The sequence below is a fragment of the Echeneis naucrates genome, chromosome 15 (assembly GCF_900963305.1).
Source record: "Echeneis naucrates chromosome 15, fEcheNa1.1, whole genome shotgun sequence".
In the NCBI taxonomy this organism is placed as follows: domain Eukaryota; kingdom Metazoa; phylum Chordata; class Actinopteri; order Carangiformes; family Echeneidae; genus Echeneis; species Echeneis naucrates.
In genome coordinates this window covers 14,835,925-14,848,021 of record NC_042525.1, presented here as the reverse complement: position 1 = coordinate 14,848,021, position 12,097 = coordinate 14,835,925, and the positions used below count along the sequence as shown (strand labels likewise).

General features: G+C 41.1%; 2 protein-coding genes across 3 annotated transcripts; both read right to left on the bottom strand.

Annotated features, from left to right (window-relative positions):
- Positions 1–1,721: 1,721 nt before the first annotated feature.
- LOC115055548 (myelin and lymphocyte protein) lies at positions 1,722–5,056 on the bottom strand. Its single transcript, XM_029521439.1, has 4 exons — positions 4,861–5,056; positions 2,723–2,890; positions 2,501–2,623; positions 1,722–2,203 (listed from the first exon to the last, which is right to left on the bottom strand). The coding sequence occupies exons 1-4, from the start codon at positions 4,951–4,953 to the stop codon at positions 2,129–2,131; spliced, it is 459 nt and encodes a 152-aa protein (XP_029377299.1). The 5' UTR covers positions 4,954–5,056; the 3' UTR covers positions 1,722–2,128.
- A 1,474-nt stretch (positions 5,057–6,530) lies between these two features.
- LOC115055367 (myelin and lymphocyte protein) lies at positions 6,531–11,803 on the bottom strand. 2 transcript variants are annotated; one of them, XM_029521110.1, is made up of 4 exons: positions 11,662–11,803; positions 8,050–8,217; positions 7,724–7,861; positions 6,531–7,319 (listed from the first exon to the last, which is right to left on the bottom strand). In XM_029521110.1, exons 1-4 carry the CDS (start codon positions 11,746–11,748, stop codon positions 7,245–7,247), a joined length of 468 nt encoding a protein of 155 aa, XP_029376970.1. In that variant the 5' UTR covers positions 11,749–11,803; the 3' UTR covers positions 6,531–7,244. The 2 variants fall into 2 exon arrangements, with proteins under 2 accessions (XP_029376970.1, XP_029376971.1); XM_029521111.1 differs by lacking the exons at positions 7,724–7,861; positions 8,050–8,217 and having other exon boundaries at positions 11,662–11,793.
- Positions 11,804–12,097: the final 294 nt, after the last annotated feature.

The following is a 12,097-nucleotide window of genomic DNA, read 5'->3' as shown; positions in this document are numbered from 1 at the left end:
TATCTAACAGGGATAACAAGAAGTTGTACTAACAAAGAGCTATATGGTTATTAGCAAATAGCCCCTGATGTATGTGGTTTGTTTGTAGGATGACGTGAAGTGTGCTTCTCGACTGCAGGGCTCTCTTCTACACCTTGTTGACCACATTCAGATACTGGAAAAGTTTATTCATCTACATGGATTAGCTGCGATATTAGTTGTGGAAAGTAGGCTCCTTTATCTGCGTTTGTTCCATAAATAATCACCAGGGGGAATCCTCGGTCTGCCTACTCCACTGAAGCGCAGTTATACTTCAGATATCGCAGACGATTTAAAATTGTTTAACCTTTTAATCTAGAATGGCCAACAGACAAGAAAATATTGACACTAAATTTAATGGAACAAAACTAAGACTCAGCCACAGTTAAAGGCCAATATAACCATGCAAACATGTTATTTTGTAGGTATCTGATCAGGAAGCAAAGCCTGAGGAGGACAAGTGTTTGTTTATTAAGGCAATCCATGGATATTAAAGGTGTTGGTCCCAGATAGGTCAGGGAGCACCTGATCGACTGTGCTAAGTCGTAACGAAGCAGGTCTCAGAAATGTTCCTCCTCCTCCTTTTGGTCTAAACTCTCCCTTCACCGTTGCGTTTTCCACATGTAGCTCTGCTTTTTGTCACTTTTATTCCCATGAATCTTATCTTGCTTATCAACTTTAAATATTGAGAAGAATGGGCTAAATATTTGCCAGACGGTGGATGTGTGGCTGAATTTGGACTTACACAAGACCAACAGCAGTGAAGGAGGCGAGCAGGAGGAACCCGGAGCAGTTTGAAGGATTGGGCTACAACTGCAATGTGCACAAAGTACTGAAACTAAAGTTCACCCATGCAAACAACGCTAACTCTAATTCCAAAGTGTAAATCTGCGTAGATTCAGCATATCTTTGGAAAGCTAAGACTCTTGCTATGATGCACTGAAGCAAAGCAATTCAAGGTCCAATCAGTGTTTTGACACGACTTTACAGGAATCATCAGATGCAAGAGGCAAATCACCTGATGAAAGGGCAAACGGGATTTCTGAAAGATAGATGATGCGCTGAGCAAATATAAACCTTGAGAAATGTCATTACCAGCATAGGCTGGTGGCAGCAGCTGAATATCATGTAGCCATGTATCCATTACCCATAATGCTTTTCCTCACACAGTCATTTTGGGTACATCAGCCAATCGGATTGTATTTCCAACCAAGGCCAGTTCTCTCCTGTATAAGAGATACTTATTTTATTGGGAGTTCTATCTGAAAATTCCTTCTTCATTTCTCCACCAATATGTCAGTCAGGAAATAGTCACCACAGTTTTGCCATCTTTTGCCGTCTAGGCAAAGGTTGTGTGATGCGAACACTAATTTTCAGCTGGCCATGAACTGGGTGACGAGACGAACCACTGAAGACCAAACAGGAGCAATCAGACTAAACGGGAGCTGATGATGATGCCAAACATCCCAGATCCCTCAGAAATCCGCACAAGCTGAAGTGTTCACCCGATCGGCAGTATTGTCATGATGCCAGAAAGGCCTTACTAACGCTATGCACCGGCATCGAGCTGAGGCTGTGTCCGCCCTGAAATCCTGCTCTTTCCACGAGCTGTGAACAGAAATAATATTTCCAACCAACATCCAGTCTGCTGTTAAATCCATCTGGATCTGTGACTTCACCTCTTAATTGAAACAACAACGGTATGTACATCAATATTCTTTAATCTGGATTATACAAAAAATGAATTTCTCACATGTATAAATCGCATCGGGAAGTATTACATCTAAAAAAAACACTTTACGATCCTTTACATACTGATAATTTGCTTGTGTTAATTCTATATGACAAAGAAAAATACAATGGCTACAAAAAAAAAAAAATCAAAAAATGAATAGGTTGAGTATTTTACAGCTAAATCATCATAGTCAATGCAAAGAAACATGGACTTCTGACACTTTCTCGATCACTGGCAAAATACTGAGTCGAAATTAGGATACGCTGATTTGTTTGTGCACTGGACTTTAAACAATGGTAGACTTCATCCTTACAAAATTCATTGTTTCCAAAAGAACATACAGGACAGACATTTGCAGACAAAATGAGAACTTGTTCAGAAGTTTTTCCATCGGATTGCAGAGAGGACGGCGTGGATGAAGTAGAGGAGCGTGGCCACAAAGGCGAACACCTGACACACAAACACAAAGGAACACAAATGAATTGCTGTTTTGTGTTTGCTGGTTTATAAAAGGAGTGATTTGATCATTGGAAAATATGCATTAACATGATGGAACCGCACACGAAAGAAATTCAATCTAACTCTTGGACTGAACTAATCTTTTTAAAGTCTATTTTAGCAACAGGAAGTAACTTATTGTTATTTTTGCATCGCACAAATTCAGGACAATAAGAAAAAACAAACGGTAACGTGTGTTCAGAGTTGAGTTTTTCAGTGATGTGCGTTATTGATGAATTCACTTCTCACCACAGCAGCAATGTCAATCTGGTAGATTTTAAGTTCGCCGCCTTTCTTATCCATGGTGATGAAAGCCAAGGCCACCCCCGCACTGAGGTAGAAGAAGGCAGCCAGGCCATGGTAAGCAAAGTCCTGAGCACACAGAGATTCATTTAAAATATTAACAAGGCCTCAGCGCATCACTCATTGTCTCTGTTTTATTTCCTTTGGCATTCATTCCTTCTCTCTTACAGCAGCAGCCCAGCCAGAGCTGTTCTTATGGGCGCCAGCGACAAAGATGATCACCCAGAGGAAAGTCAGCACGAAGCAGAAGACGGAGACGAACATCACCCAGCCCAGAGGGTTCGGCGGGTTCACGTGGGTCGACGCGACCAGGATCCAAACCAAACCGCCAAACACCTGCAAGGCCAGAGTGGAGCACGGACAGACATGACAGCTGTGCATTAATCGAAACACCTCTTTTCCTCTGAGATAAAGGTAGACTGTGTTCTTGGGGGGGGGGGAGGTGAAAGATTATTTTTGGGGCTTTTTATGCCTCTATTTGGACCAGAAAATGGCAGGGAAACCAGCTGGGAGACGGAAAGAGAGAGGCCTTGCAGCACAGGTCCCAGGTCAGAGCTGAACTGGAGACACTGCGATAACGATCTAACCACTGAACCGCCTGCACTGCTGAAACTAAGGTTATATTTAGGGACACATTGGCCTTTCTTGTTCAAAGTTAAAATGGGAAATCCCAGTGACGCTGGCAATTACACTAAATTTACATGGTACACGGAAAACAGGCTGGCTCTTTTACAAAGTCGGGAATAAGCCAAACTTCCTTCCAGAGACACAAAGCGTTTTGATTTTTGGAAGCTTTGGCATTTTGGTGCGTTGTAGCACAAATTGAAATTAGCTGTTTTTGGAAATGAGATTATACACTCTGTCCTTATTAATGACCTCCTTTCGATGCTGTAGTTGGAAGACTGATCCCATCACAGTGGAACAACAAAGCTGTCCCATTTCGATGGCTCCTTCAAATGTTGCTGGGAAATGCAGCTTTTCCACAGCAAAAAGAAAAGATTCTACTGGCAGATCCTTCATGGATCCCTGTCTGAAACAAATCATAGTTTGGTGACCGAGAGGCTGAGGATGTGTTACATTTTGGGTTTAGCTCACAGAACAGTTTTTTTTGTTTGTTTGTTTGTTTGTTTTTTTTTAAACAAGCACTTTGAATTAAAAACTCAAGTTTTTGTACTGCTAGGTGGCGTGAGTGATCAACTCAATTTGGCCTTCACAGTCTGACTGGTTTGGGGTGACCTCAGGGCTCATCACAACAAATGTTGTTGGCAAATTTCAACCCTCAAAATGCTTTCTTAAACTCTCCATTTCTCACTGTCGAGTCAAACCAAACTCCATCCATCTGGTGTGCCAGAAGAATTTCACCAAACACTTATTACCACCATCCAATTTGACACATTTCTCCTTAATTTTGTCCATTTTGAAGTACTCTAGCTGCAGCACACTGAGTCAGTCTGAGGTGACTTTCTAAGATGAAAACTAACCCTAACCCTGAAGACATGATGTCCTACCAGCAGCAGAAATGTGTCTTCATCCACTGCTTTCTGCCGGATACTTTACTCGCTGTCACTCAGCAACACCAACGGCGTCCTGACAGTTGAAGGGAAAGATTCGGCGTGACGTTTGCAGTGGATGGATATTCAGTCACAGTACCATTATTGTGACTGTCTTGGGCAGGGTGTGACAGGTCACCTGTGTTTGTTAAACATAAGCTGGTAGCAGACTGGATGCAAAGCTGCATGAGTTTTAAACAAAAAACCCCGTGTGATTTCCATTTCCTGTAGGTACGGTACTGTAGGTTTTGGGGCGTTATCTTTGGTTTTCCAGCGAAGTTTAACACTGAATGTCACAGCATAAGGAAGGGCAAACATCTATGCAGCTATTCCCCAGCAGTTATACGAGCCACATTCTCCCTTAGATTAGTAGCACAGATACAAAAAGAGTAAAAAGTGAGATTTGAATGAGGAGGAATATGTTTCCCCTCCCATTTCATCAAAATGCCTCACTTTCGACAAATCAGGTCAAAATCAGTTCTCAGTTATACAGTATTTTTATGTTCAGATTTACAAAAAAATAAATAAAATGACACTGATAAATTCGTATATCTGTGTAATTTGTGCTAATTTAACATTTTTGAGATGAAATCAGTGTGTCCACCAATCATTTCATTTCATTTCATCTGATCATTTATTTGGATGGATGGACTCATTTGGATCGATTTATACCATTTGATCATCATTTATTTCTAACTTAATCCAAAATGCTTGAAAATCAGCCATTTGCTGTATCCTCGGTCGTTGTCCACTCACCAGTTCGGGAAGATAAAATATATCCGGGGCCGTGGTGCATATTTCCAGTCCGCTGGGCAGACTTCCCATTGGCTGAGCTGTGGTGGCAGCCATCTCTGCCTGTTCCTTCACCCAGAGAGTCAGTGGTGAGCGACCTGCTTCTCCTCTGAGCTAATGGAGCAGCAGCAGGTGTTCCTGAGACTTAAAGCATCGCCAAGTTAGCACACAAACCCGTTCTGCCACTGTGCGTAGCGTGTCTTTGGTCAGGAGCAAACTGGACACGCCCTCCTTCTCACAGCACCCAAGGGTACCTGGTGTATCATGGTGACCTGGGAAGGAATTTTCTGCCCTCAGGCCACAGTAAAACCTGTGTGGCTGAAATATTTCAGCTCTTTCTGTGTAAAGGAACAGCCTACTGAGCTCAGAGGTTAGCTGAAGGCTTATACTGCACGCAAAGTTGTGTTCTGTTTTTGGGGGGCTTTTTGTCTACCTGCTGACACGTTGGCAGATCCACAAAGCTTGATTTTCAAACTTATGTGATTTGCATTTTTAAGTTTCCAGTGGATCAAATAACAATATTCTGTGCGAAATGTGTCACAGGCAGCGTTTTTAGATGCTTTCAACGCACTTTTTTATTTTTTATTCTATAAAACTGCCCAGTGTTGTCGCCAATCCATTTCCAAAGCAGCCAAAGCAGATTTGCTAAAAAAAAAACTTTCATTAAACTTGTTCAGCGCCAAATTAAAAATTAAAGTGAGTAACTGGGAGACAGAGGTCTTAAGATGCTGAAGAGCCTGAAAACTTGCCCAGGAAATGGTTGAGACCAAACAGGTTTTTGGCAGAGCGGCACTGCAATGATAGCAACAGCAAAGCATCCCTCTCTGATTTTCTCCTCTCCTCACAAACCTGTAGCCACAGAGGCTGCATCCATCTCTCCATGTAAAGAGGGCAAATGTAAATAAGCAATGTAAGAAGTTTCTAATACATTGATGTCGTGTTTAGTTCATTTCACTGCTTTAAATTATTGTCGTGAGGCCACTTTTTCCAAACAAATGTGCTCAGTGATTACCAGAATTCTTGAAAAATAAGAACAGGCACACGAGGCAAAAAAAAAGATATCTTGTCACGATGTGCCGTTTGTCTGTGTATCACTGTGTCATCAGATGAAGTGAAACCAAAACTTGTTTGGTGGTTTATTGAGGTAGGTGTGGAGATGGTTAAACTTCAGTTACTGGTGATTATTTCTGCGAAATGCTGCATCTTTGATTGGAAAACTGGAGTGGAGGACCTGTCCTGGGGCTGTGTAAAGTAACGCCACTCCACTGCGCTGATAGGTTTCACTCTGTGAGGCAGGAACAGAGACAGAGAGGGCCCAACGTCACGAAACGTCCCGCAGGTTCATTAACCTGCAGCCAGTGGAGACGCAAACATCTTAGAGACTCCATTATTCATCCATTCTGGCTCAGGGGAAGAGAAATGTTCTTTGGGGCGCTTTACACATAATACTTGTTCATCTTAAAGTGAAATTACATGGTGTTGATGTGAAAAATTCATTTGTAGTACAAATGTGTAAGGCGTGGTTTAATGCTGAGGCTTAAAATTCAGTAACTGTCTCCAGGATAACTGTAATATGTGAAATTTGGTTTCAAAGAAGACAAGCGACAACCCTTTTCCCAAGCAGAAATACGTCGTAATAATTAGCTATTTTTATTTATTCATCGTGGATTCCAAATATGCCATGAAGTAAAACCAACCCAATATTTACATGTTAAAATTTTACGGACTTTCTCCTGAAAACTGAAAAATCCGTCACACCAGCTCTGCTGCTGCATGGCTTGTACTCAAGGAAATGTTTTAACCTATCTTTGAAACTGTTGACATCAAAATGTTTCAGTGATAAGACGTTATAAATGGTCTCTAATATATATGTATAATAATGAATTCAGGAAACACATTGGCATTATTGTTACAAATGTAAGTCACGTTCTTTTTATTTCATGATCTTTAGTTATTAATAGTCTTAATTAGCTATTTACACCCATCTGTCTTCCACGATATCCCCTGACCAAAGCATCTTAACTTGAATGGATTTGTAAAAAAAAAAGAAAGAAAGAATTTCCTCACCAACCAGACCAGGCCAGGAACATGTGACATTTTTCAACAGTCAGATAAACATTCAGTATTCTTCTCAGTCATTCATATCATTTTCTGGCACGTTGTTTGAAAAGCCAAACAGAAACTTCATCACTGAGCTGACTAAAAACAAAATGCTGGAAAAAAAAAAAAGTCTGTCAGGAAAAAGCAAAACACAAAGTCACGCGTTGAGCCTGGTAAGAGCTTAGCTGGCAATTTGGTTTGTTTTCGATCTCGTCATCTTGCTCTTAACTTGCGGTTGGAGTTTTGGTTTAGGATCTCCTCCATCGGATGGCAGAGAAAATGGCATGGATGAAGTAGAGGAGAGTGGCCACATAGGACATCACCTGAAGCACCCAAAGACAGACAGACCTTAAACATCTTCAATCAGGTGTGGACTGAATGACAACTACAGACTGCATTACACCTAAATTTAGCAGTTACTCCCATTATTTATTAATACACCAAATAATCCCTTATATCCTCTGGTCTCATAATATTCCCCTCCCCACTTCACAGAGTCAAACTACATTGATGTACATACCATTTTCTGCGACTTTATACTTTTACTCAACAGTATAGTCCCAAAAGTCATATTTTCTTTCCTTAACTTATGAAGTTTTGTTGTACCGGATATGGCTTTTTAGATTTTACCCTCTTTCGTGACAGAATACTTTAAATTGAGCTAGCACAATTGCACATAACAGTTTGATCCATGGCTGTGTGTTTGAGTGTGATTGTTTCATCGTACCACTGCAGAAATATCCAGCCGGTAGATTTTGAGACCGTCAATAATTTGAGAAAGAGTCTTATTCATAATGGTGATGTAAGCCAGAGCCACCGATGCGCTCAAGTAGAAAATCACAGCCAAGAAATGGTAACCTGCATCCTACAGAGAGAGGGGTGAGCGGGAAAGATGGGGAAGTAGAGGCAAAATGTGAGAGTCAAGAAGTGAGAAAAGGCAGCATCGTACATACTGTGTGTGGCGTGTCTACAAAGTTCTGGCCGTTATTCTCCGTCTACAGTTAACTAGCTTGACCAGTGAGCTAACTATGAGATGGAGGGGGGGTTTCTAACCAGGGAGGGCCAAATGTTGCTCTGATTGGCTCCACAGAGGAAGATGAAGAACCAGAGTGTTGTCAGTACAAAGCAGAAGACGGACACAAACATCACCCAGCCCAGAGGGTTTTCAAAAGGGGTGATGCGAGTCGATGCCACCAGGATCCATACCAAACCTCCAATCACCTGCAGGTTGGTGGGGGGAGGGAGAAGAAGAGGTTTCATTTCTGTTAGCCATGATGCATTTAAATAACAACAACGAATCATTTCAACGTGAGATTGGCGGCCTCAGTGAGCCTAAAGGGCAAACTTCAACTCATGTTTATTGTCCTGTGTGAGGCTTCATAAACCTGTAGTGGGCTTTGGCCTGGCAAACCATCCTTGCTCCTTTTTTATTTCTTTCAAACCTGTTTGTTTCTTTACTATTGTTGAACTAACATGAGGACATAATTCATTTCAAAAATGTAGAGAAAGGCCTCTTTGAAGCAGAACACCAGTGTTCGCTACTGTAGTATAATAAAACTTCAAAAATGATAGAAATCAATGCAGCAGATCATAATATTGAGTTTCTGGGATAAAAAAGTTGGATACTACATTTCACATTATGGAGCTCAACAGCATCATTTCACTCTTTATGACGAGTTAATGCCCAGGTCTGGGACTAGATTTGAAATTTGAAAAGAAGCATGCACACGCTGGTGTAATTCCACAGTCTTTTGCTCTCCTCCTTTGGCAAACACTGGTCACTGATAAGCAGAACTCTGAAATCGTGTAAGACGGAAAGCAGGGTACATTATTGTGCAACTAAACTTTTCTCTTCTTTTCTCTCGGTGTAATTATGATGTCAGAGTAAGCAAATCCAACGTATGAGTAGCAAAATGATTCACTGCTGCCTCAGTTTCAGGTTGTTCATCTGTGTTGAGGTAACACATCGGCTGCCATGACTCCTCTGTGTCTCGGTCTCTCTGTAAGCCTGCCTACAGGTATCAGGTGTACCGGGTTAGAGCGGGAGCAAACAGTGCAGACTCATTTAAATAAGAAGGATTTTCTGTCACCACCACTGCTAAAAAAAAAAAAAAGAAATAAATTGAAAGCTGGAGATCCTTTTCCGTTTAGTTTTTTTTTGTTTTGTTTTTTTTGTTTTGTTTTTTTCCATTCTTGCACTGATACAGTCAGTCAGCTCACAGCAAACTGAATCTGCTCATGCCACCTTTTCATTGAATCTACAGTGATGACATGCTATGACATCAAAATGAATATTTCTAGTTGTATCTTGAAACTACCCCTTCGTAACATTGAAAACTTTACCATTCATCCTGAATAGTGCTTAATAAAGACCGGTAACCAGTCAAAGGCACTGCTGCAGTTGGCTGACTCATAACTTTTAACACAATTGATAAGGTGTCAATGAGAAAATATCATTAATCCGTGGTATTGCTTTGTTTTCTAGTTTTGAAAATAAATAAGAAAAAAAAAACTTCTTATTTCAAAACATGTTGAAAGATGTCTTTTAAATTGGTTAAATGGATAAACAGCTGAGCCACATCAATTTCTCTGATGTACAGGTGTCCTTTAATGGGAGAAAGCCACATCAGTCCAATGACTGTGATGAAAGCCGAGAGCAACCGAAGGTACACGGGGACAACAAAACGAAGTGGAGAGGTGAGAACACGCCTGCAGCAACAGTTCATTACCGTGAGAACACTCAAACAAACATTACTTTAAGCACATACACGAGACAGCTTATCAGCAAATATTACATAAACCTTGTCTTTACTTCTCCATATCCGACTTATCCAAAGGCATGCTGGAGGAACCTTATCTATTCATATCGATCCCAAGCTGAGGGAGATTTGGCCTGCGTGCCATTAAATTTCAGAAGAAGTGTGAAATACATAGACATACCTGAAAGTCTATAAAGCTCTGTGAAGATTCCTACAGCAGTGTTAACACTGTTGATTCGGATGTTTGAACAATCCCTGAATCATCCATATATTGCAAAATATGCTTCTTCTGATATTTGGTATTTGAATGTCCATACATATGGAGATGTAATAGCTTGAGTGCGCGGGGCCCTTAGCATACAGATATATATACGTCTGACGGCGAGGAGTTTTTGTGCTGCAACTGGAACTGAAGTTTTTAAAAGTTGGAGAGTTCATTTATCTTCACTATTAGAATCAAACATGACTGGTATGAATCCAAGATGAATGCAATTTCCATCCTTTCATACCAAGCAGTGATCGTTTTATTGTCAAGAGCCCAGCCCAGCCCACTTCATTTCATTCATTCATGTGGCTGCCATACATCAGCTTCGAGCCCTGCTGTTTCAAAGGCGACTTTGTGAAAGGCTTTGGGTTAAGGCTCGTTCGAGCATTGCGGTCTCTAAATTGACCGAGCGGCTTCAAAAACGCTCATGTCTGCCTGTTGGTTTTTCCCTCTGAACTTTCTTTGGTTGAAATGATTAAACCATCGTTGCTCTGTCATTGTTACCAATAATAAATAAATAAATAAATAAATAAATAAAAAGCCAGAGAAGCTGCCAAGCTCTCTGCCAATTACCCTGCTTGCCTATTTCTTATTCTTGTAATGGTTCAGTTCTACAGTGCGCACAGACCAGTTAGCAGTGCCAGTACATTTCCATTACTGAGCTGCAAGAAAAGGCATGAGCCGGCAGGTACGCCGCTTGAAATTATGGCTGGTTTAGATTTACGCCCACTCACTCAGCAATTAAACCTGTTACACAGTTTCATCTTTTTAATTTGCTTGCACAGAAACTGCTAACGGTCTGTCACTGTATGTGAGTGATTCATTGAACGGAATTTTATGAGTCAGTTTTTAACTGATTGACTTTTATTTGATCAAATAGCGTTGGAAAAAAGGTCTTGAAAATGAGGAAATTGGCTTTGGCGCAACCTCTGACACTTTGATAGTCAGCTTCGGTTCCATGTTAACACTTTTGGATTTGTGGATATAAACATTGTCAACATATAGAAAAAAATAATGACAGCACGTGTTTGTACCAGCAGTCGAATTAGGACTTTCCATCGAAGTCTCCATATGTTTGTTGCTATAACTAGCTGTGGTTGTTGTTTTCCTGTTGCCACGGAAACATGCAAATACTGGAAACTGCTTTTTCCTCTTGCGACAACTGTCAGTATGGAAGCGTGTTGCAATGTGGCCGCCATCATTAATGAAGGGTACGTGTTGCTCAGCTGGCACAAACTCTTAACCAAAGCAAACCTTTCAGCCACTCCTGCCGTCATGGTCAGTTAGCTGCTCCGTCTCCTCTCTGCTGGCTCCACTGATCAAACACTGCCTGTTTCAACATAATGTGACAGATTCCTATCTGGATGGAGATTTACTTCAGTGGAGCAATGATGAGGAAGCAGATAAAGAGTGAAGGGAACAAGATCTTAATCTTAATGCTGCTGACCTAAGTGAGTGAGGGATGACGGAGGAGGATGAAGAAGGAAACAGGCAAATGAAACTTTGTAGTCTTCCACAATCACTTGTGAAAGCAAGGTGAAGATGGACTTACTACAGCTGAAGCTAAAAAGGTTGATTAGTCGACACACAAAGACACACACACCCACGCACTCAAAAAAAGTTGACAAATATGAAACTCACAAACTCAGGGATGAAGAACACGTCAGGAATAGTACTGAAGATCTTGCTGCCTGTTGGCAGACTATCACCTGATGTGGTGGAAGCCATAGTCCGAAACACTGTGTGTGTCTGTGTGATCTTCGTTAGAATGAGGTGTGTAACCTGCTTTAATCAGCTTTTTAAAAGAACCCCCCCCCTTCTCTCTTGTCTTCTGCACCTCCCTCCACCACACCTACTCATCCATTGCTCTGCTCGAAACTACCAGTTTGACAGGTGTTTTTTTTTTTTTTTTTTTTTTTGGCTTTGTTTTTGTAGAGGCATGATGTTGGTGTGTGTGTTTACAGTGTGTGTAAGTTTGTCTATAAATGGCAAGAACACTATTTACATGCACACAAAAAAGTGATTATGTTGCAGCTGATGCAGAGCTGTCATTGGCTATGAAATCAGCTGATGGTGA